This window comes from Anoplophora glabripennis, unplaced genomic scaffold (assembly GCF_000390285.2).
Source record: "Anoplophora glabripennis isolate ALB-LARVAE unplaced genomic scaffold, Agla_2.0 scaffold137, whole genome shotgun sequence".
NCBI lineage: Eukaryota > Metazoa > Arthropoda > Insecta > Coleoptera > Cerambycidae > Anoplophora > Anoplophora glabripennis.
In genome coordinates this window covers 660732-686055 of record NW_019416282.1, presented here as the reverse complement: position 1 = coordinate 686055, position 25324 = coordinate 660732, and the positions used below count along the sequence as shown (strand labels likewise).

The following is a 25324-nucleotide window of genomic DNA, read 5'->3' as shown; positions in this document are numbered from 1 at the left end:
GTCTCCTTCAATTTTCTTCTCTCTTAAAATTTTGAAAACAGATAATTCGCTTACTCCAGTATATCTAGAACACATTTCCACCAAACCAGTCTTCAGTTTCATGGGATGATCCTTTTCTAAAGGGTTATAGACATTTAATATTATCGTTTTTTCTCTGTAACTTAATATAGATTTTTTTGTACCCACAGCAGTACATCCGGCTCGCGAACATCCAGGCACCGCCTCCATTTATCCATATAACGACAACAGAGCAATAATAATACAAAAAACTTCACTTCACTAGCACAGAAAATATAATAGCATTCACGATTCACAAACAACAGCCCGAAACACACACACAGCACACAAATAAAACACTAAAAACACTTTTGTTACGGAGCACAAGAAATATGATTTCACTCACAAATTCTCAAATAATAGCGCGAAACACACATATAGCCCGAAAGAAATATAATTGCACTTATAACAGTTATAACCTCACAAATATCGCGAGCGAGAAACACGCAGCACCAATACAACCGAAACGAAACTGACCACGCCAGGCCGGCACGCGCGCCGCCGCAAAAAACACAAGACACAAGTCATATGAGGGATAATGAAGGGAGTAATAAATGTATTGTTGTCCTGCCGCCCAATGTGCGAAGGAGATGCCTTTGTTTTTCATTTTGTCCTTCATAAATATATAACTGTTAATCCATAATGCATAAAGAAATTATTCAATTTCCAAAACCCCCTATAAAATGTGTTGCACTGATTCCCTTGACAGGCAATGATTTATTACTTTGCATCGAATACGATCGTACTATAGGTCTTTATTACTTTTGTTAGAAATGCACGATGTTAATTTACTGTTTTGGATACTGTTTTGTAAATCTGGATTATTAGTTTGGTAAATACGACGTGCCAATAAACAGTTACCATGAGTTTTACTAATTATTCTATTATTTATTTACTAATTCTTCTTTAGAGTAATTCATTTACAATTATTACTGTCGCTTTTCTATTAAACCTTATGTGAATCGAAATTATCCAGATTATCCTTTGACAGGAGCCTACTACGTTATTTTACATATAAGCTATTTGTAAACTTCGCATTTTTTCATAGAAATGAGATTTCATGAAAAACTAGTGAATTTTGGTATAGGAGCAGGTATAGCAAAGTTGTAGAGAATTTAATTCTGCATCTAATGGTATGAAAATATACAGGGCGTTGCATTTAAAAAAAAATCGAGATTTTTCAATTTTTCAATTGGCAAATTTGACATGATATTTTGGTCACCCTGTATAACGCAGGCCAGTTTTTGGAGCATGATTCGGAACAGTCATCCTTACTAAACATCTGATAAAAAAAATGGGCTTAGTAGCTATTAGTATAACCTGTCAGTATCCAATACCCACTAGCCGAAAACCTTTCAAGCGAGATATCTCAAAAACTGTGAATATTTGAATAGAACTATTCTACACAAAGTACCCTTTATTTTTTAAGTAGAATCCGAAAAAATATAAAAAATGTGTGTTTCCATTTAAAAAACCAAAGTTGGTGTCTGTCCAGGAAAAGTGGAACACCCTGTATAGTTGAATATATTTTTAATTTGTACATTCCGAGAAATGTGGCAACACAGTATAAAGAAAAATCCATATATTCCTCATTTTAACATAGACATTGGACTTTCCCGCACTAGTGGGACACGCTGTATAACTAGAACATGTATCATCAACAGATTCCAGTGTATGAATGTAGTTGTTTGACTTTGTCGATTCTTTAATTTATTTGTTTTATTTTTTTGTGATTGTCTGATGAAGATTGTGTTTTAGATATTGTAGTTTCTTTCCCTTTGATGTTGATGATGGCTTAACAGCCGAAACTAATACGTAAGGAAAATATATATTTATACTGTATTAAAAAGTATTATATGAAGAAAAAAGTATTACACATACTAGATTAAAAAAAAAATCGGAAAGTTTTCAGATTTCACTTACCCTTGTGTCAATATCCTTGCCCTTCTCCATGTACTTCATGATGGCCGCGGATATCTTTGTATCCAAATTCCTGATAACGATGTCCGCGTTAACCCCCGCGTCGTTGTTGCTCCTCCTCATGGCGCCGAGGAGGTTCTCGATACCCTCCACGTACCCGTTCCACGGCAAGTCCAATTCCGCTACGTACTTCGCGATACAACCCCGCACTACGTTCAAGCAATATCCGGAACATGGCTTAGTATGATCCTTCATACTCAAGCATTTCGGACAGTACGTCATCCTCACCAGGGCGTCGTGGCATTCCGTGTTACTCGTCCCGTGCTCGTCTATCAGAAGTGTGTCTGTCGTGTTCAAGACTTCCGCTCCGGTGTGGAACGCTTGTAGGAGCATCCTGGTAGCTTCCAAGCTCTTGGAAAGTGACTGGGATATTTGCTTGGGTATGTCCCCGAAGGGTGATATGGTCTCGATGGATTTCTTCAAGCATTCCTTGTACTCCGTGGTGAAATCTTTGTTGGATATGTCTGCGGAGTGATGGTAGGCCAACGGGAATAAGTCGGTGAAGAACAGAGTCACGCTGGCGGCGATTTTTTCCGGGGTAGACGAGGGTTTCTCCTGTATCGACGTGTTGACGCTGATGTAATTCCGGATGTCCCTGTATAAATTCTCTATGGGCTCCCTTGATAGGACCGCCATGCTCCGATACACCTGGGAGAATAGGAGCAAAGTTTTATTCTCTGATTGACGCGCCAGTTCGGAGACGTGATCTGAAAAGCAAGGAGATATCGTTAGTGAGGAATTCGGAGCGAGAAACGTCATTAAATAATTGATTCCCTTAGCTACCTTTCCGCTTTGGCGCTTAAAACTTGTGACAGATAAAAAGACTACGAGGGGATAAATCTTCGGGCGAAGCCTCTACCCGTTAGTCCTCGCTTTATGAATTAAATTATTGAATGAACTGCAGCTTAGGAGAATCAATTATAATTATAAAATTGCACTTGCATATGAGAATGTAGGAAAAAACACATACTTCAGTATATCGGATCTCACTGTAAGCGAATTTGATGACTAAAAGCATTTTTAAGTAAAATATAAATTGGTTTAAGCCTTTGTGAAACATCGAACATTCATTTAGTTAAGTGATTTAATTTCTTATGGGCGGTTGTATGGATTTTAAATTCGGTAACTGATAATTATTACAATCCATGTTATTGAATCGATATTTGAAATAATAAATAAATAAATAAGATGACCAAAAAGGTAAGAACCAAACATTCGTCTATGTTATGTCCATGGCCGTATTAGTGGGTATACACTGTAAAAAAATCGGCGTGAGTGAAATCAATAAAGGTACGGAGTGAATCCACTGGGTGAAATCATTGAGTACATTTTCGCTCAATATTGGGCACTTTGACAATTTTACTCATTTGTGATAATATTTGAACTAAAACTGAGTACTTTCACCCAAATATAGGTACCTACACCTTAAATAAATTCTTCACGTAAACTCGTATTTGGTGCACTTGTAGCTAAATCGGAGTAAATGTCCCCCCTTTTCTATGGTTGTCGTGCGTTGTCTTTGTCTGTTCCCATCGTCCCCAATATTTACGAAGATATCACTCCCTTCTGTTTTGCTTAAAAATAAAAAAAGAAGAGCTTTTGAGACAAATGACCTTCATAGTACTAAAGGCAATAGTTGGCCTTATCGTCAGTAAAAATTTGGAATTTTTTTATCAATTAACAAAAAAATTACGACGAGTTAAAAGTGAGAGGTATCAATTTTGTAGGCAGAAAACCGTGATTTTTTCAACATTTTCATTAATAACTAAAAATGGGATAACGAAACTAACTGAAATTTTAGTACACAATAGAGTAATAGTGAGGCTATATACAGGGTGACCAAAAGAAAACGAAACAGAGCCATTTTCAGGAACTGTGTCAAGATTGTAGAAAAACGCTCAGACCCGTCGATTTTAGATTAAAGGGGGACATTTTTTGCTGGTATTTTTTTTTGACTCCGCCACTTTCACCCTCATGCAAGGGTAAGCATCACCACAAAGTATTTAAATGGCATTGGGGATTGTGTAATATTTCTTTTGAAAGCTCTTACAATTCGCTTTACAACAGACTTTAAATTTTACAATTGCGCCCAATACTTTGAAAAAAATTTAAATTTTAAAATTTAAATTAAGTTTAGTTGCTTACTTGCTACTTAGTTAATTAAATGTTCAAACTGACGACCGCCCGCTTCCATACAAGAATAAAAGATTTTGTTCGAAACGTTCGTGCACATTCCGAAGCATTTCCGGAGTGATTCGACGGCATTCATCGACGATTCTTTGAAGCAAATCTTCCAGCGACGCTGGCTGTGTTTTATAGATTTTACTTTTTAGGTATCCCCACAAAAAGAAATCAAGGGGCGATAAATCCGGTGATCGTGGAGGCCACTCAATGCTGCCTCTTCTCCCAATCCAATTCCGTAGAAAACGTTGGTCCAAATATTAACGGACAATTAGCGCACAATGCGGAACAAATCGGCAAAAACCAATGTAACGCAAGAAATACTAGATTTATACCATTGGCGGACTTAATTCGAATGACTAACATTTTTACCGTTACAATTGTTTGTACGTAAGTATCAACTATAAAATCAAAATTCTTAATAAGTATAGAACGGAATTATAAAATTTAAAGTCTGTTGTAAAGAGAATTGTAAGAGCTTTCAAAAGAAATATTACTCAACCCCCAATGCCATTTAAATATTTTACCCTTACCCTTACCCTTGCTTGGGGGTGAAAGTGGCGGAGTCAAAAATACCGACAAAATCCCTTTACCTTTAATCAAAATCGACGAGTCTGAAAGTTTTTCTACAATCTTGACGCAGTTCCTGAAAATGGCTCAGTTTCGTTTTCATTTGGCCACCCTGTATGTTCCAAATTTCAAATTTTTTTGCCCCTACCTTTTCTTAATATCGGTTTACAAACTCAGGGGTCCATTTCGTTTATTTCGATAGTAGTGGTGGATACTTTACAACACATATAATTAAAATTTTTGACATTTTTAAAAACTAAGAAAATTATTTGTTATGTAACCCTGCTAATAGGGAATTTTCAAAAAGTTTTACAGGAACTTGTGCTATAATTTTATTTATTTATAAGTAGAATTGCCTCCTAATGTAAAGTACATTTGGGATCTCCATGCATTATGGTGACAAAACATCGTATTTTATTTTACACGTTTAAGACTTTTCATTTTTAATACGTCTTGACTACATGCGTAAAAAATAAAACAGTGATTCATATTAATTTTAATAATTTTCACATTCACTTTATTGATCTATTTGGTCGAGCTTTACATTTCATTTGCTTCGTTGTATAGTCTCGATGCGTTCTATTTTTACCACGGCGTAGAAAATTAAGTAGATGTAATTATAATCAATGGCTCTACAGGATGGGAATATTTACATTTTTAATGTAAACAAATATAGAGTATTTACATTTTGCGTTTGCGTGAACATTTTCGCAGAAAATGAAAATAAAAATAATAGTATATCTTATCAGTCGAAGTACGTTCCATATAGATAACATCAAATAGATCAGTTGTGAATTCATTTATCGAAACCGGTCGTTATACGCCCTTTTCAGTAATGTAAATAGACTATAATTAAGCTGGTATTTCATGCTTGACTTGAAATGAAATTCTTTAGTAAACAGAATAAATTCTAATCCAAGTGAAATCTAATGGTAAGTAGTGTTTAAAAGAGGTTCAGAAATAGGTTCACAAAGTCGATAATTTTCAGGATGTCCATTGTAATGAAATTTTAGTTAATTCTGTTACATTTTAATTAAATTCCTACAGAACATCCATTTCCACCTCAATTTCACTTAATTCTATAACCTCATAGTAATTCCATTTTCATTATATTTCAAGCACCTCGTATGACACCGGAGAACAATCCTATAAGGCAAAGAAGCGTATGCTTTTCTATTATTCAAAGCGCCATCTACGCAAGAGACAAACTAAAGTGGCATTTCTTTCCGTTTCCGCTTTGCTTTCCTTTCCCTGATAATACTCGAGAATCTGAGTTACTTACATGCGTTTCTCTATAGGAAATTGTTAAACACTAAGTATATCTGTCATTTTTATTAAAAAATATTTCTCTCGGTGTAAAACAAAGTAAATTCTTCTTCGGAGTTCGTGGAGCGCGGCGTAAGGATTACTGGATACACTTTCCGGGGAGACATTATATTTTATTTCAACAAGGTGAACATCGCAATTTGTTAAAACTCGCACGGAGTTAAAGCTCATTAACCGAACGCTAAAAGTTTCAGGGGCCATTAAGAAGTCGTTGTGCATAATAAAATGCACGAAAAGGACGATTTATTTCATACCAAATTGTTATTTATATTAAATGGGTTTCTGGGGTGCAAAAACTAGACATGTTAAACAAGGAACGGAGAGAATAACGGTGTAATTTCCCATTCTCGACACGAAAACTTCCGGTCTTCTGGTAAATAACCATAACGGTTTTGTTCAAATTTTCATGTGATTTGTTTTTATGGAAAAAGTTATTTTGTACAATTTATTCCAGTTTTGGAATGTTATTTAACATTTAAGAAGCTACTTATATTTTATATTTATATTACTGAATGCATACTTATATTGTGAATACTGTATAAAATATATCATCGGCATCTCGTGGGTAAATATGCCTGCATAACATTTTTCTGGAAACTGTGTATTTTGCAATTTAATCAGACGCCAGCTAAATCAACTACGTACTGACAGGGACGTTAATTTTATAGAAATATTGACATTATACCTACCAGTTTACAATAACATTTTCATGTGTAACGTAATATAATATATAATAGGTAATAATAATTTTCCATATTTCCAGTTAAATTAAATTAATAAAATGTAATGCAATGTAATTTTTCGATATTTGGAATAATTACTTTCAATGAAGAGTAAACAACGGATTAGTTACCATGTTTTTAATTAATCAAAATACATAGTCATTAAATATGGCATCTAAAAATAGAAATTGTTAGAAAATTTATTAAATATAGAACGATTTTTTATTCTAAACAAGAAATATTGTCCTAAAATTATAAGGATTTACATACAGTAGGTATGTCTCAAAATTATGGAACAAACTTCATATTTTTTTCCAGATGAAACTTAAAAAAATCGCTGAAAGAGGTAAATTTGTAAATAGAAATTGTTACTTTTCTGCAATATTTTCTATTTTTTTGAGCCATGTTTGATGAATCTATAACATTACCGACATTTGTTTTTCAATAGGACGCTCTATATTTTATACATAAATAGATAGCCTTTCTAAAGCCGTCCTATTCAAAAAGAATGTCGTTAATGTTATAGGTATGTCAAACATGGCTCAAAAAAATTGCAGAAAAGTGACAGTTTCTTTACTAATTGACCTGTTTCAGCGATTTTTTAAAATCTGAACTGGAAAAAAATATGAATTTTGTTTTGTTCCATCATTTTGGGACACACTGTATATAACAGAGCTCTCTTGGTATTAGAAATTGCGCAGTTAGTTAGATTTGCAGATTTGTTGGTTTTAACCTGTAATTTTTTTTTCAAGTTTAAATCAGTTTTTAACCGTGTTTGACTTATTCACAATTTTATGTTTTACTATAAGATATTTCTATTCACATAAAACTTTTTGAAATGCAACCTCAACATTTAGTTCCTGAGGAAGAGACAATAAAGTTCTCGAAATGTAAATAGAGTCCTCTTTGTTATTTTGATTGATATAACCGACTAAATCGACGTTCTCAACTTAGACCACGATTCCTCAATTTAAAAAAAAAAACGAATTTATGTACAAGCTTATATCCTAAACTGCATTGTTCTTGAGATATCGAGCATTGAAAATTTGAAATTTTGAATTATTTGAAGGTTTTGACATACATAATTTATGTAAATATTAGAAGAAACAAATATGATATAATTTATGACAACCTGTATCTCACAAAATGAGCATTTTAGGTTTTAAATATGGTGGTTGATGATTTGCAGATTTTTTTACATCTGCATATGTTTCCAATGTTGACGTTTGTCGAAGATGAATGATAATAATACATGAAATACATTAGTATATTGATTATAATAATATCCTAAAATACATAAACTTTTTTTTTGTCCTCTTAACTTCCTATCATTGCAATTGACTACGTTTGTATATTATAGGGGTTTCACCTCACACAGTGTTCCACAAGGATCAATCCTAGGTCCACTGTTATTTTCTATACTTATTAACGACATTGCCAGCAGTTTAAATGCAACTCATCTTTTATATGCAGATGACATGAAAATTTTTTTAAATATATTCGCTAACTCTAGAGGACTGTATATGAATGATTCTATAACAAAGATTTGATGGATTTGTGGGTTGAATAAATTTCCATTAAAATAAGGAAATATGAGGTGTTAACATATTTTGGGAAGAAAAGTAGTTATAATTTTCCATACAGTATTAACAATATTAGCTCTTTAATATACCAGAATTCGTTGAGGAATTTCGAGTTTATTTTGATTACAAATTGAATTTTAGTCACCACATTGATAAACTTATGTGAGAAGCCAACAAAAGTATGGGATCTGTAATACTATAATATTAATTTTCAATGTAATATATATAAGTTTATTATCTTGTAATATTTACTATAGCGAAAAATTGAAAGAAAATAACATTTCGTATCAAATAACGTATTCAAATAATTCAAACTCGTGAAAACATCCTAAATCTAGTGGTAGAAAGGATAAACACCCTACAGCCAAACTAAGCCATTTATTGAGCAGATTGTATCGCCTACGCTTAAAATAATATTTGCGATAAGGATTAGGAATATAACTGTTTAATAATCGTCTCCGCATAATTTGGCGCACGGACCCGAAATCACGAAAATCGGGTATTTGGGGAGCGGTTTTCGAATACGCCGGCCGGATATTATTTCTGTAACTGAGCGGAGTACATCCATAGCCGGGGTTGATGAAGACATTAATTAGTCAGAAAGCTCTGTGGTAGGCAATTCAGCAAACCGATTGCACCTCTACGCGACTAGGCAGGGACGGATTTAAGTCATTTCTCGACACCTGCCATTACAAATTAAAAAGAAAGATATCTAAGTTATAACTTAACGGAAAAATTCTTGAAATAAATTGTTAAAATAACGTTTCGTCCTAAAATTTTATTCATATATCTGAGAAATTATTTACCTGTTATTCTTATACCGAGTGTAACTTTAAGTGGGGATTAGTTTTTTAGTCACCACATTTTTTTTATATCACTGTGATCGAACATTAAAAACAAAACATTCTATCGTTTCTAAAAAAAAAACAAAATTTTTTACATGGACGTGGACGAAGCATTGAACCCGAAAAAACCGCTGTTATGCCTTTGAAGGCGCGAAAAAGTCGACTGTTTTCGCACCTGATTAAAGCAGGAATGACCAAAAACTGCACTGTTTCATTTGGTTACACATTTGTTTAGCTTGCGACTTTATCGGTTTGGGAAAGGTTGTACACGAAGTGCCTTTATGTGGTGTAAATGTATAATCTTATAAAGTTATTTATTTCAGTGTTCAGTGACGATATAGTGAAATTTGGTATTTTAAGATTTTTTACATTATTAAAAAGCATGTATACGAATCAAGAAGGAGTTGATATGGTTAGAGCTCACTTTGTGTCAGGAGCAAGGAAACTGCTTTTGTTTTATATAATTAAACCATACTTCCCCTCTTTAAAGTTAGTAGCCAACGTTTATATATTTTTTTCGATCGAACCCGGGGTTGTTATACTACAGAATTAAACTTTAGTTTTTGAGGGATGGTAGAGCTCGTGGTGAACATCCACTCAATAAAAGTAACGCGGCAAACCTCACGGCGAGTGGTGTAGAAATTTGCTTTTTAATAACGTTTCCTTTAAAAACAAGATTTGACAACAATGCATAGCCCAGATTCCAATTGTGCATGCTCTGTGACTAAAGCGCACCGTAGTTTGAAGTTACACTAGGTTGTCTAGCGGCGGCGGCAGAGTAAGAAAATTACGAAAAAAAACTAAACTTTTTGATACATGTTTCTAAACGTCAAAGGAAGCCTCTGTAAAAATGTAACCCCCACTGAAAGCTACATCCTGTATATTAAAAAGCTGGTCCTCTCTGTCACTTTCAAGATTCTTCTCGTCGGCATTTTGTCGAACGAAAGGGTTTTATCGCGAGCCATATTGAATATGGCATATTTTATGTTTATGGGAACTGTAAGTATAAAGTTTATCCAGAATATTAAGAGCAGGTAATTCCTAAAAATAATAATAATAGAGTCCCTATTTATTTCTCTAAACGATACAGAACTATAAATCGTGTATCTTTATGGAAGCTACATAACAAAAAATATATATAATTTTACTTTTAATTATTTTGACTGGAATTTTGATAATAAGAACAGACAAGGTTGTTAAAATGTTAAGAATTTATCAAGTATTAAAGAGTTTATAGTGAATTATCTATACTTTCAGTGCGAGACGCTGAGGATTAGGTCAAACTAGACTAATAAAATCAATGCTGACTGGTCCTTTTAGCACAAGGGGTTATTTATTTAAAATTTCCTTTTCTTTTTAGTGTAACAGTAATAGGCAATTATGTAAATTAGAAAACAATAAAATGTACCACAAATAAAAAGTTACAGACAATCACTTTGTTTTTCCTCCTATTTTCTTCTACTTCTTCACAATCGATATTTTCTTTTATTCATCCGTTGATTGCTTTTATTTAATTTAATGATATGACTTGTCATCAGCACCGCCAAGTTACATTCAAAATTGTAAGTTGCTTTAGCGTTATCTACAAGTCTCCTCGCCGTTTCTTCTGGTGCAGAGCATTGCGAAATAGTTTCGGAATATCCTCTCCCAGCTATATTTCACGCTCATTGATATTCAATTGTCTCCTTTTTGCTGTCTAGTTTTTCCGTGCCCGCCTCCTCGGCGAAGCCGCCACTGGCGCGGCCCTAATACAGCTAGGAGACAAATTTACGACGGGGAGTCTAGACGAGACGTATTGCGGTCTCAGGAGTGGCGGGTTCTAATAAATTGCCGCTTCTTTCCTGCTAGGTGCTCGGCTAGGCCGAGTCGATACCATCAAAGCTACATTTGCAGAAAGTGCGGTCAGCAAGCCGTGACATTCACCGCAGTCTATTTTGATTCCTCTGGAATAACAAATACCGATCGGTCGGTACGTCTCGTAGACGGAGATTTCTCAGATTGTGAAGCTGCGATTGTTGGCGCGATTCGGATTTAGAAGGCGAAAAATTAATAAAAATAACTGGTCCGTGTGTCTTCAAAATAGACGAACTGGATTAAAGAGATCTGGGCAAATATTTTGGATTTTCAAAAAAATTAAGATTGGGAAAGTCAATATGGTCAAAAAATATCAATTTTAACATCAATATTGACTTGTAGAAAATAAACTGACAAAAGAAAAAAAACATTTATAAAAAGTAATTAGAGTACGACAATAAAGTTAAAATTCTCCATTAAGGGGGTATTTACACCAAGTTAATAAAAAAAATAAGATAATTTATAGGATTTTTTTCAGAAATAATACAAATACAATGCTGGGGATTTTTTGCTACATATTTATTAAGTATTTAAGTTAAAAAACATTTTTTGTTGGTACAAAATACTGTCATAGTGATCAGTTATCACCTTCAAAAATTACGTCCACTTTGTGTAAGCCGTAGAAATCGTAAATTTTATCTGAAATCGGCAATTGATACGATTTTGCATAACCATCTTCAAGTAAGAATAATATTTTCTTTTTTGGTACCTCATGCCTTAACCGACGAGGTAAGACATCTTTGTGATGCCGTGAGATGTTCGATAAATTTGAAAGGTTCTGTGTGACTTTTCAGTAGATATTACCCTCCATGAAAAGAAGAATATGGAAGAATTGGTTTGAGGACTAATTTCAAAGGATGTCACGGATGTATAGGGTATGGTAGAAAATGTTTTGAAAAATTATGAAAATTAAGGATATATTTGCAAAACTTTCCTATGTAGTGTAATAGAATGAGTTGGGGCAGAATTTTAAAATATCAAAGAGAAAGGCAAATTTGGGAAAATACAAAATTGGTAAAATTGATTTTAAAGAAATAAATTATAAGTTGAATAAATGTGTCCAATAGGAGTACAGTAGTTGGTTGAAATTGAGAAAGAAAAGATAAAATAATTAAAAATTGATGATCAACTACATTTTTTGTAAAAAATTAATTTCAAACAAAATTGAAAGAAATATAATGTAATAAAGTATATTTGAAATTGAAAATGTGATTGGTAATAAAAATTTGGATTACTAGAATCAGAAAGTGATTTAAAAAAAAATAATGGGACATGAAAAAAAAAAGAGTGAGGTAACTAAGTAAGAAAAATAATAAATTGGGAAGCTTACAGCTAAAGTTTTAAAAATTACATTTTTAATTTAAAAGGAAGATAATTTGATTGCCAGAAAGAAACAAACGTATTCAATAAATAAAAGCCATTTATAAGGAGTGGAAGAAAACAGCGTCAAGAACTAAATTAATTGAAGATTACGGACAATAGAAACTAAGTAAGTTCAATAACAAAACAAAGTTAACTGTTATAGAGTATTACCCAGTTTCGAGTCAACACAGATCTAATCCAAGTCACCGACAGGGAATATAGAATATAGAAATATCAGCAAGGAGACAAACAACAAGGTATAGGAAAGAAATAGAAGAGATAAAGGACGGAGAAAAAAAGAAATTAGTGTATTAGACAGTGGTAAAGAGGTATAAACCCCTAATATAATACATACTTGTGTTAAATTTGATATTTAAATCCAAATCACAGACAAAATAGCTGGCGATAAGCTATATTGTCTGTGTCCAAATCTTGTTATTTAGTTTAAGTTAGAGTAGAGGAAGTGGCGTAGGTTTAATTTAAGAATACTTCTATTGATATGAGATTGAAAAATTTTGGATAAATAATAAAATAAATTAAGTGTCAGCCAATCGCATAATTTTTACTTTTATTTGAAATATATTGGTTCCAAGGACATTTAAATAAAGGGGACTATGCATGTCACAGTCTATCTCATATGTTGGGTGAAGCTAGATAAGGGGAAAGCAGAGGGCTTTATTTTCATCCAACTGATGCGCGCGATTACATCTCCAATGTCGTACATTTTGGATGGGTCAAAATAAAATATTTTTTAGTCCTAAGTCAATATATTTCAACAGCTACTCAGTATTATTATAATAAATATATATAATATTTTTATAACTTCTTGGAATCCCAATAACTGTAACCATTTCTTTCTTGTTGAACCATCCCCAAGCATCCTAAAAACGTTCACATTTCACTTTTAGAATACTGAGGCAAATTTTCAGTGAGACATAAAAATATATTCCCAAAGGGGAACATCAAATGGTTGAATGAATGCAACTTTCAGTTGATTGCATCTTCGGTATTTTTATGTATAAGTGAACCACCACCATAGTTTTGCTGTTGTATTTATTCAGTTTTTATGCTCGTGCATTTAGTAAAATTGTAAACATATTTTTGAAAAGGTTTTTCTCCTAGAGGAAAATGAAGATGATGAATGATTAAAATTTGTAATGTTGGGTATAAGGGATAACATTGAAATACTTATAAACATATTAAATATAAATAATGCCTGTAACTTATTTGCGGTGCAGCATTTTCCTTTGATTTGAATGGCCAAACGTGGTTCATATTATTGTTTTCTTACTATTTCAGCAAAAATTTTAAAAAAATACCAAGCCAGTTTTATAAAATTTTACCGTTATTCAAATAAAAGTTACCCACACGCACGACAATGGCCACAGTTGCATATACATTCCAAAGTCACCTTCAAGCACGCTTACCTGTGGAAGGATAGCTGATGTGGATGTTTATAATCCAATTTCTTACAAATTCTGCACTATCTAACCATATTCACACCTTAAAAGTTTATCCAAAATACATGTATAAACACTAATCACGTTTCACTTACTAAAATTACAACTATTTTCTAACAAGAGACGCCATATTCTGCCAACCACGGCAGAACAAACGAGGAACACGCTACAAATTATTGCGTAGTTGCCAAGTCTTCAAACATGGCAAATATGAAAAATGAAAAATAGTTTAATATGTACAGAATTTAACAATATTGTATGCATAACTTAATAATACTATCCTATAATAATAATTTTCACAATTGTGATGAAAATTGCGATAAAAATATTAAGTACATTTCCAGTATAATTATACAGCTGACAACAATGATACAATTAGACTGTGAATAGACCAGGCTTCATCTAGAAATGTAAATAAATAAGTCCCCTTTATTTAAATGTCCTTGATTGGTTCAGAGTAATTAAATGAATTAGAAATTATTATTATTTTAAAATCAAAATACTAATTTTCTCAGAACCTTACCCTGAGGTAAGATTACTCATATTAGATAAAAATTTGCTTGAATCTTAAATTATTTTTTTTCTCAAAGACTTTGTAAACAATACAAACAAAATTTGAATTAAATTACAATTATATGTTCATGTGAGCTGGCGCCCTGACAATAAAGAAGAAGAATAGGATATAAAGAATAGAATAGAATAGAATATTTATTGGTTTATACATAACATATTATGGTAGCAAGTCAAAGAAACACACAGTCATAAAAACAACAAATAAGAAAATACAAATAAAGCACAAGACTAATTAAAATACACATTGACCTAACAATAAAAATTAATTTTGTAACATAATAAACGTCAGAGTGAAAGCATCCACTAACAGTCATGAACACTATCCACAAAGTCACTAACGGAATAAAAACATTTTGACAAAAAATAATTCTTCATACACAATTTAAATTTGACAAAACATAGTGATTTTACATGTGATGGGAGGACAAAGAAGAAGAAGCGAAGCAGAATAAGTAAATACAGGTAAGAAAATTACCATATCACAAGAATTCATAGCAGTATATGTATAAAGTAAGAATGTCGTTATAGAATGACTATTTAAATAAAACAATACATCAAATAATGCTTCCAATAATAGCAATTTTTGTGTTCTTCCATATAATTCAAGTCAGATGAGAAGTTGGTTTTCGTCTTTGTCAATATATCCTTCCTCATAATAAACAGTTCCGACTGCGGAAGTCGAGCAACTTTAGTAAAATAAATGTTTAGCCGGGCATTATTCAGCGGAGCACAAGAATCCTTTCCTTTGTACGGCGACGTTAAATCGGAAGTAGTTTCCTCGGTAACTTCAGAATTACCCAAAAGAAGCATCAGTTGATTCGATAGAATTAGTACATTGTCTGAATTAAAAGGCAGAACTTTTCCCGGAGAAAGGCTGTTTCTAAGGCAGATCCCAGATGAAACAGCAACGAAGACGTGAGGATTATTTTTTTAGGAACCTCTATGACAATGATATAACAAAGAAAGAAGGCAATTAGATGAAAAATTAGAAGCTTGGATTTGTATCAGTTTCTAGTATGACAGATTAATCTTAGAAGTATTTTAACGACTAAACGCGGCTTTCTTTCATAAGCAGCAACTGATTTTATTCGTAGAAACCGAGACACAGTTTAGTTATTTAAGAAGAAAGAAAAGTTATATTTTATTTTTATTTAAAACTACCCATATTTGAGTACAAATAATTTAAACTTAGATAAAACAAAATTTAAATACACTGTTTTGAGAAAATATCATGTAAAGTTTGCTTAAGGAGGTATATCGGGTTTACTCAAATGCACAGATGTACTTGAAATTTATATAGCATATTACCCAGTGTTCCCTCTGTTTTTTGAAATTTTTTTTGAATCTAGATTTTGAGATATTGTTGTTGAAAGTTGTTCATTTTAACATAGGTTTATATCGCGAAGATGGACGGTGCGGCTCTTTTTTTGCCTATAACTGAGAAAAAAATGTAGAAATTGTGAAACAAAACTTTTCTATAGATAGTACATAGTATTATTTTATTTTTGATGTAAAACTAATGTAAGTTTTGAACATAGTACAGCTGTATTAATTAGAAACAGAAACCAATAATTGCATTTCTGTATAACTTGAGGATTAATGTGGCAACGTCGCAATCAGCTGACAGCAAGGAGGGAATATATTTGAAAGACTTAATAAAAACGAAATTGATTTCAAACATATACATTTTTCCTAAATCCCATGTACATTGTTATCAACAATAAATTATCCACAACAGATGATTCTTTGTAATGTTTTTAAAAAACTAGATTAATTAAAAAAGACTAGGAAGCTGTGATATATTTATTGGAATAAAAAATATAGTTGATAAATCCTTTTAATATATTTAATGGTTTATAAAAACATCGTAATCATTACCCAGCAATATTTAGGGTTACATAAAGTTTTCTTTACCTGATTAATATAATTAGTAATATTTGAGATAAAAACATTTGTACGGAATAACAAAGGAACATAAATATTCCTCAGCAAACCTATATCCAAAAAATTAGTTATAGTTGCAAAACTTTTGTATCATTACTAAAATAGAGATTAAAAACACAAACAGCGCGTAATAATGTAATTTCTATCACAGAACCTTCAAAATTGCATCCAACATTTTCTTTGACTTGGACGAGAGATGGGCGTGAGTGTCATTTCATTTCTTTAGAACTAAATTAACATAATTCTCGTTGTTTTACCAGTTCACATGATTCACGGATTTTAAATAAATGATACAAATCTTCGCGAGGATAATACGATATATTTGCTATATATAATAATTATATTGTACATAGTTTACACACAATACATTTTTGAACGCGTACGCATCTTTACCCGAATTTGACGCGCAATATTTCCGATGTCCGAGGTCTGTAGGTTCGCAGTGTGTACAACTGCTAGTCAATTATTAGCGCTGTTGCCACATCTACACAGTCTTTATGCGTTCATTAAATATAATTTAAAACTACTTAAATATGATATTTTTATGTTGTTAATTAGTCAATATGTATGCTATGTGCACATGAGTAGATTTATTTGCTATATAGATAATGTTTATCGCAAATTATTTCAATAGAATTTATTTTTTTAAGAAAAGCATAGAACCCCCCCTCACTTCCCTAGGACCCCGATATACCTCCTTAAGCAATTGGGGACACCTTACGGTCTTGACATAAAATATGTTGTTCTTTCAAATTCCTATACTGTTCTCTTTATGAGTGTATCTTTTTATTCAAAATTCCACGAACCGTTTTCCGCGTGTATGTTCGATAAACCAGTAGAGTTATTCATAAAATACACCACCATGCAACTAGACAAGACACCTTGCCCTGAATAAAAATAAGTAAACTTATAGATGTGGCGGCGTTATTCCGTTCGAGATAAAATCAATGCAGTACGTGCTTTATCCACAAATAAAATATAAGTAAACGGGCATTGTTTCATTGTCATTCATGTTATATCGTTTCAGAGAAAATCACCGGCTATTTTATCCGCAAGAGGGAAAGGCAGTCGCATTCGTAGGATTTATATTTCTGTCCCGGTTAAATCGCTTCTGTTATCAATTGACCCATTTGCTGAGCCAATAAAACGCATTATTAATGCTGAATTATTTACACGAGCGCGCGGAAGACAATAGACGGATACACTTATTTTTAAATCAGAGAAGGCCGGGACTGGTCGAGAGTTTCAGTTTATAAGCTTTAGATTGTTTTTCTTAAGTGTATTGTGTTGACGCATAAGTACCTAGCTTTTTTATTGAATTGAATCCTTATTTCTTTTTAATAAACAAAATACATGAACCAATAAACGAAAAAAGATTACGAAATTGTTTATGATTGCTTTCAAACGATCTAGCAATTATTTTATTCCACGCCAGAAGAAATTCAGTGATTTGGAATTGAAGAATTCATCAAGCCATTATTAAAGTGTGACATCGTCATTAAAGGGCATTCTTGGATGGTTGTCTGATAGAACAGCAGAAAATCTAATGGAATAACATCAGGAGAATAGAACGAATGTGGAATAACTTCCCAACCGAGTTCATCAATAGCTGCTTTTGTGAGTTACGAGCGTTATAATGCTGCTTCCCGTTTTTTTTCTTGAATTGCGATCTTAAGACAACGGAGATGCTGGTAATATACTATAGCAGTAATGGTCCATCCCTTGGAAGTAATTAGTAAGTAGGCGATGCCTTCTTTGCCACATCATATGCCAACTTATGCGGATGAGTATGTTTTTGTTTCGGAAGCTGCCTTTCTGTTAGGGCTAAATTACTCTTTTTATACGTGGCGTTGATGGCACCGTTTTTCGTCACCAATAACAAGTGTAAGAACAAAAATGTTTGATGTTGTTGCAAGCCAAATGACTGACTGACTTTTGTTGTTTTACTCACACCCTATTTTCGATCGATGTCCTACTATAGTCGACTGGATACAGTCCATCATACTGGCCAATTCCCAGACCAATTGATAGACGTGGATCACCAATTGATAGATGTTAAAGCGCTCACCAAAATCGGATGGTCTTCCTGAACACGGAGAATCGTTCTTGTCAAAATGGTTCTTTTTTTAAACGAGAAATCCATTTTCGTGCTGTACTTTCCCCAAACGTGTTTTTTTCTGCAAATGGTACAAATTTAGCAGCTACCGATGCCTCGACCCATCTATTGAACTAGAATAAAAAGATATGTCGAAATTGTCGGTCTCTTTTTCTACTTGACACTTCATTTTCTTTTGCAAATAATTACCTCTGCAATCGAAGACTATTCAATTGAAAAAAAAAGATATTAAAACAACTCTGACATATGACTGATAATTTATTTCCATGGCATTCTTGCTATGGAAACCAAAAACGTTACATCAGTTTACTGCAAGCTTCTTATATGGTAGCGCGTCGTAGTAGTTTAAGACGAGCCTCATGATTTTCATATGAGAACAATAATGTCATTTCTACATTATATGCATGCAGGAATTTGACAGTCTAAAGTTAAAGGCATGCGCAACTGGAGTTGTTACACTTGCAGCGCGTCATTTTGATCCTCACTAGACAGCGTTGCGTTATTTTGCTATAATACAGCGTTGCCAAAACAAGAAAAAACTCCTTAGTTTTAGGGAAAACCTTTATATATCTCGTTCAATATCTTGGGATAAAAATTTTAATCTTTTTATTGAACTCGGACCAAAATGAGCTATGATCATCGAATTGTCGTTTGAAAAATGATTGGTAATAAAATTTTAATATGTTATGGCTATGTTTTACGTTTAGGCATCGACTGCTTAAGTTGTGTATTCAAAAACAACTGCCAAGAATCAAATTCTTGCATTTCTTCAAAATCCGAAAACACTACTGATTCATCTGATCTCGGTCTTCCAAACAATTATTATTTATTTTTACTACCTGGTCAGACCTGACCTAATCTTAAACACTTTTATTTATTTTGAATAGAAAGTTGATTGTGTTTTGTTTTGTTAAAGATAAAATATATTTTTAATATAACAACTTCCTGTTTATTTTATTTTATTATAAAACTTAAATTTGGACCTTGGCTCGCAACAATTTTCAACTATTTTTAATTGTAAAGATTTGTTTATTGAGAATAATTGATTAACAATTTATAAATTTATAAAAGTCTCTATAATACAATCAGCATGAAACTTAAGAGCGTACAGAATGCTGGTTAGAAACGTTGCTCTGGTTACTTATCCGGACAATATGAGAGTCGACGTTCGACCATAATTATATGGGGATGGCTGCGTCAAATTCTGTTGTGGTCTTAGCATCGGTTGTTGATATCGGGTCTCTCCAGACCGTATTGCTTGAACCCTTCATGGAATCTGACTGACTGTAGCACGACTTTTGTGGCATTTCTGACGTTTCGGTCGGAAAAGTCGAAAGTGGGATGGTTTTCTTGTGCGCCCATGGGTCGCCCTGGATGGTGCTACCTATAGAATCTAGTTCTGTTGGCATCGTCCACTGTGGCTTTGTGTTATGAATGATTTGCAACTCTATTTTATTCTCATTTAAAAAATTTGTAATAGTCCCATATTCATGAAATATTAGGACATTCTCTACAGAGACAAACATTTTTTTCATGTTACTCTTCATGATACAACGCCCCTACTCTGATTCGAAATAATTATAGCCGAACACTTGATTGCATTAACAAACGAAGTTTCCAATATCCATCCACCATTATGAATAATAACGGTGCATTTCAATTGTTTTTCTCCCGCAGGAATGCCTATGAGAGCGGTCGTCAACTGTTCGCCCGACCACATGCATTCAATAATGAAATGCAATGCGTAGCGAATGCCATAAGCCACGCTTAAATTACATTGTTTATTGCAGGCTCGCACAGAAATAAATAGTTCTTTAACATTTAGCATTATTAGACACTCGAAGTGCATGCTATACGAGCCGCGAGGTTGCAACCTGATATTAAGAAATTACCATGATTAGTAGTTTCTATTTGTCAAGCGGTTGCGAGAATTGAGTACTACGAGAAAAAGTCAATTACGTAATTGTGCTAGCATGGAAATGGCAATTAATTAAGTGAGTTAAAGGAGTGGACAAAAAAGGCATTTCGAGTACTTAAGCAGTACTGTTTTATTATAAAACTAATTAGTGTGCGTGGTAAAACTAAAAATATAAAGCCGGGTATACATTACATAGGGGCAACGAGAGAGAACAGATTTAAACAATATATACAGGGTGATTCATAATCCCCAAAAAAATTGCATGTACAGGACTGTTACAAATACAATTCTGTAAAAAAAATCAGCAAGGGCAGTTCAAAAATGATAAAATACACTTCTGCACGGCACTGGAAACTGGTCCATTGTAAAACCTGACTTTAACAAGGCGAAGTGTAATAAATAACGGACAAAAACTTGAAAGTATTTCGCAAGGTAAGCAATAAATAGAATTTTATCTACTTTATATCAGCAAATTCAACAGCTTTTACCGCTATTGTTATTATTAATTAATGAAATTAATTTGTGGTTTTACTGAATAAAATAATTTGACATACCTGTTGTTACAACTGTTCAAAATTTTGTCCAACAACGTGTAAACACATTTGGACCCGTCTTACACAGTTTCTACAAACTAACACAAATGTTGTCTTGCTTCACCATAACACAAATGCTTCACCAGTACACAAATGTTGTCTTGCTTCACCATAAATTAAAACGATATTTTGTCCAAGTTTTTTTTTGATTTTTGAAAATTGGAAAAAACGGAAAAACTCTCTTATAAGAGATATGTGAAACTCACAATTAGTATATCAAAAACTGCTTAACAAATGGTATTTAATAAAAATTATTGAAATCAGATCGGGGCTTCTAGATGGCGAAATTTTAGTGAATTTAGTCTCGTTATTGGATACTTTCAATTATTCTTCCTTCTTCGACCCGGCTGGTCGAGCCACAGTGGCTTTGCCTAGACTGCCCGGGTCATAGCGACCTTGCCTAGACTGTCTGGGTCATAGCGATTTTGCCTTAACTTAATAGGGTTGCAAACAGGTTTCTGCTATTTCTTAACTTGATTTGACCTTCGAAGAACCTTCAAACTTGACCTCTAGGTCATGGTCAAGATCATCATCGTATGATCGCATTTCCGGTGTCAGAAATATAGTTATTACATCTAAAAATCCAAGTTGACCCTCAAATGACCTCTACTATTGACTTGATCGAATGTCCTCCTCAGAACCCTGCAACTTTTGCCTAAAAAGTTTTTCTTGAAAGTGCTTCCCTAATAAGATATTGCAATGCGTTATTCAAAATGGGACCCAGTGTATATTTTAATATAGGAGCTAATTACCTATGCGCTTTTGTTAACAATAATACTTGCTCTGTCAAAAATATATTCATCAATTTCATTGTAGGATAATTGGGATAAATCCCGGGATTTCAAACACACAAAATGTCTGGTGCCTCAGGATTGGACTCGCTGCTTATGATATTTTTTAGCTCATTATTTTTAAGTTTTTCTTCAATGACAATTCTCTCGCAATACAACTAAAAAGAAAATATTTGCGTGCAGGAACGATTATGTGCCTTGTTTATATCTTGATAAGATATAAACAAGGATAAGAAGATATCATATTAAAACAAATTGCACTGTACTGATTACCGTCTTGCGTAGATCAATATTCGTGAATTCTACGAATATTCATTAATCAATGTTCATGTTGGTTTAAGCAATCTGTAATCACATATCGCTTAAAAGCTGATTGTCTGCAAATAAAACTAGATAAACTATTCGGGATCTTTGTGGCACATTATTTACGGACTCGAGAAAATAATATGTTCTGCCAAATATTATCTATCAAGGAACAGGAACTCTTCATTTATTCAAGGGTTAAAAACCTCGAATAATGGGCATTTGTACATGAACAACGCTGCAAGAAACAATTATTACAAATCATGTATTCTAAACAAAAGTTATGACCGCTACATAACGATAAACGCAGTCATAAAGTGAGGTCTTGCATGTGTTTGTGTGTCTATCATTGTTATTCATTAAAGTGCTCAGAGTACTTAGCACCCCAAGCTATAAAAACTTGACCATTAACCTTTCCAGGTAAGAATGTCTAAAGGTGTAATTTTAAATAAAACATCTAGACTGCCTTCTTTAATTTCCTCCTGTTCCCCTTTATCGCCCGTTATTTATTTGTCTTATACTGCAGAGAAACCTACACCAAGAGACAATTTTACTTAGGAAATAATATATCCTCACGAGACGTAAGGCCACAGTTCTTCTTGTAAGTCACTTTTTATTTTCATTCCACTTGTGTTCATTATTAACAAAATAATTATTAATATTACATTTTTCTAGATGAATTTAAAACTCTCCAGCAATTATCTGTACTTTTATTTCAATTATAGTATTTGTACAATTATCTGGGCAAATTAACAATTTGCAAAAAAATAAGTAGGCACCGTTCAACTACCCTTTTAGGACATCATTAAAAGTGTGATTTGAAAGAAGCGACAAATTCAAACATATTTCTTTCGTACAACGTTGTGGGGTGCCTTGAAATAATGAGGGCTATTATTTACTTCTCTCTTTCTTTCTATTTGCATATGCCTTCAGATGAAACAAGTGTACGGAGCTTTTCGAGGCGGTTTTTAAAGGTTGTTCAGTCGCCTTTTAAGATAGTAGGTACTTTATATTTTCAGTAACAAATTGTTCCTTTTTTGTTTGTTCAACCAAAGACAAAGGTTTCTTCAATATACAAACTTTATACGACGATTTGTAGTATGATATTGCAATATAAAATATACAACACGATGATTAGAAATGAAAAAGTGATGTACTAAAAGGGACATTAAATGAAACATTATAGCTCTTACATATAGACTGCAGATCCTAATTATAAAAGACTTTGTTTTTGTTAATAGAAAATGAAAGTTACTAGATTTCGTGAATAAACATAGGTATTCTATTACCTACTATAGATATATAGGGTAGTTTAGTAATAATGTTATTAATTTTAACCACGTATTCAAAAGGCCTAATAAAGAAAGAACATCGAAAAAAGATTTTGCTCGACATTAAAAAAATAAGCAAATTACCCCTTAACTCCCCGTTAATTCGACGCCCTACTTTGCACCACACTTGCTGTGTGGGAACGCACCGGCGCACCACAGAGCATTCAAACGTTGAAGAGAAACAGCTGATTTCCCAGTCGTCTTAAATTTTGCAATTTATTTCAAAATCAAAGTGCAGTGGATCACCATTTTATTAACAAAGTGCTATGGACCGATGAATGTTGTTTTAACCGTACTAGAATTTTAAATAGGTAGGTGTCATACTCTTTGAAAAGTAATAGGTAATTAACATAATAAGGTATACGTACTACTAAGTGAATAATTAATTGAACATAATACTACAAACTCGCATTCAATTATAAGATATAGTGAAAACGTTAACAATATTAAAAATACTAAATACTCAAATTAAGAAAAATACTAACCTAATATTCGAAAACAATTATTATCATTATACAGGGTGTTCTGAAAGTCTGTCAAAAAACTCGGGGAGGCGATTCTACAGATTAAAATAAAAGCATTATGTAATGAAAATTTTGTTCGAATCGTCAAATGTTTGCAAGTTACAGTTTGTCGAAGTTCAATTTTTTTCTATTTAAATAATTTATTTATTTGAAATTCGATTAGTGTCTCGTTAGGCACACCCACTAGGTATATGAATCTCTATTGGACCAGTCAGAGAAAAGTTTCATTATGCGCCGCTAGAAGGCACGCTAGAGGTATTACACAATGGCAACTTGATTAATTGTAGAAAAATTTGATGTTTAAAAGAACGTTAATAATTAATAATTTCCTGCTAAACGGTTAAATCTATCGACTTGAATAAAGATAACACAATTTTTTTCGATATTGTTTCTCTTTTCAATTTCTGTGATGTGTAACAAGAGAAAAAAGTTAATGAACAAAACAAATTTGAATTCTAGGTAAAGTGCCCTCTAGCAGTGGCTAATGAAACTTCCGGAGTTTCCTGACGGACTTTCAGAACACCCTGTATATTTGTTTTTATTCACAAATAAATAGTATTTGTTAATATTTAAAATTAAAAGATATTTAAAATTAAATTATTAAAAGATATCTATGAGTCTAGGTAAAAAGGTCTGTTATATTATGATTCATCATAAGTGGGGTTGTTTTAAATTTTTTATTTCATAAATAGTAGAAAAATATTATTAAACTTATAAAATCATAAAACACATCATTAACACTTTTACGAAAAGCGAATTTCCATAATGACAAATTATCTATCTCTGCGTCTCCCGAGTATTATTAAAAATTTCGTCATACTCTGAAACGTCCATTCAGTCTGTTGCTTGATTTTGAGCGGTGTTTCCAGGAACTGATCCTTAGATATTGTAGTATCAGAATTCCATCAGATATTAAGTTTAAAAACAACAAATTCGGTTGAGGGGAACGCTTGCCCGCATACTAAAGACGATGTGTCCTTGGAATTTACTTTCATTGACAACGTAGAGATGCATTTTCGTGTTGGATGATGTTTTTTACTATTGTGAATACCTGCAAGTGGTAACAGTCGCACCTGCTGGGAATATATAATTAGACCTTTGGATCTTCACTATATTTCAGAATTAATGTTTCATAGAACCCGGCTCCTGGAATGTCTTCAATAAAGTTGTTGCAGAGTTTGAATTTACACACAATATTTTATTTTGTCATATCAAAGTTTTACTTTAACTTTCTCTTTCGGGATTTTTTTATTTGCAGTTAAATTAAAAAAAATAACTAAATGAAGAGCTT

The 25324-nt window shown here is 32.9% G+C and overlaps 1 protein-coding gene across 1 annotated transcript in view; it reads right to left on the bottom strand.

Moving 5' to 3' along the window:
• LOC108904173 (division abnormally delayed protein) overlaps positions 1 to 25324 on the bottom strand; it is a 576582-nt gene that overhangs the window by 214743 nt on the left and 336515 nt on the right. The window contains exon 3 of the mRNA XM_018706614.2: positions 1981 to 2744. Coding sequence (XP_018562130.1) covers positions 1981 to 2744 — 764 coding nt within the window. The remainder of the gene's footprint in view (positions 1 to 1980; positions 2745 to 25324) is intronic.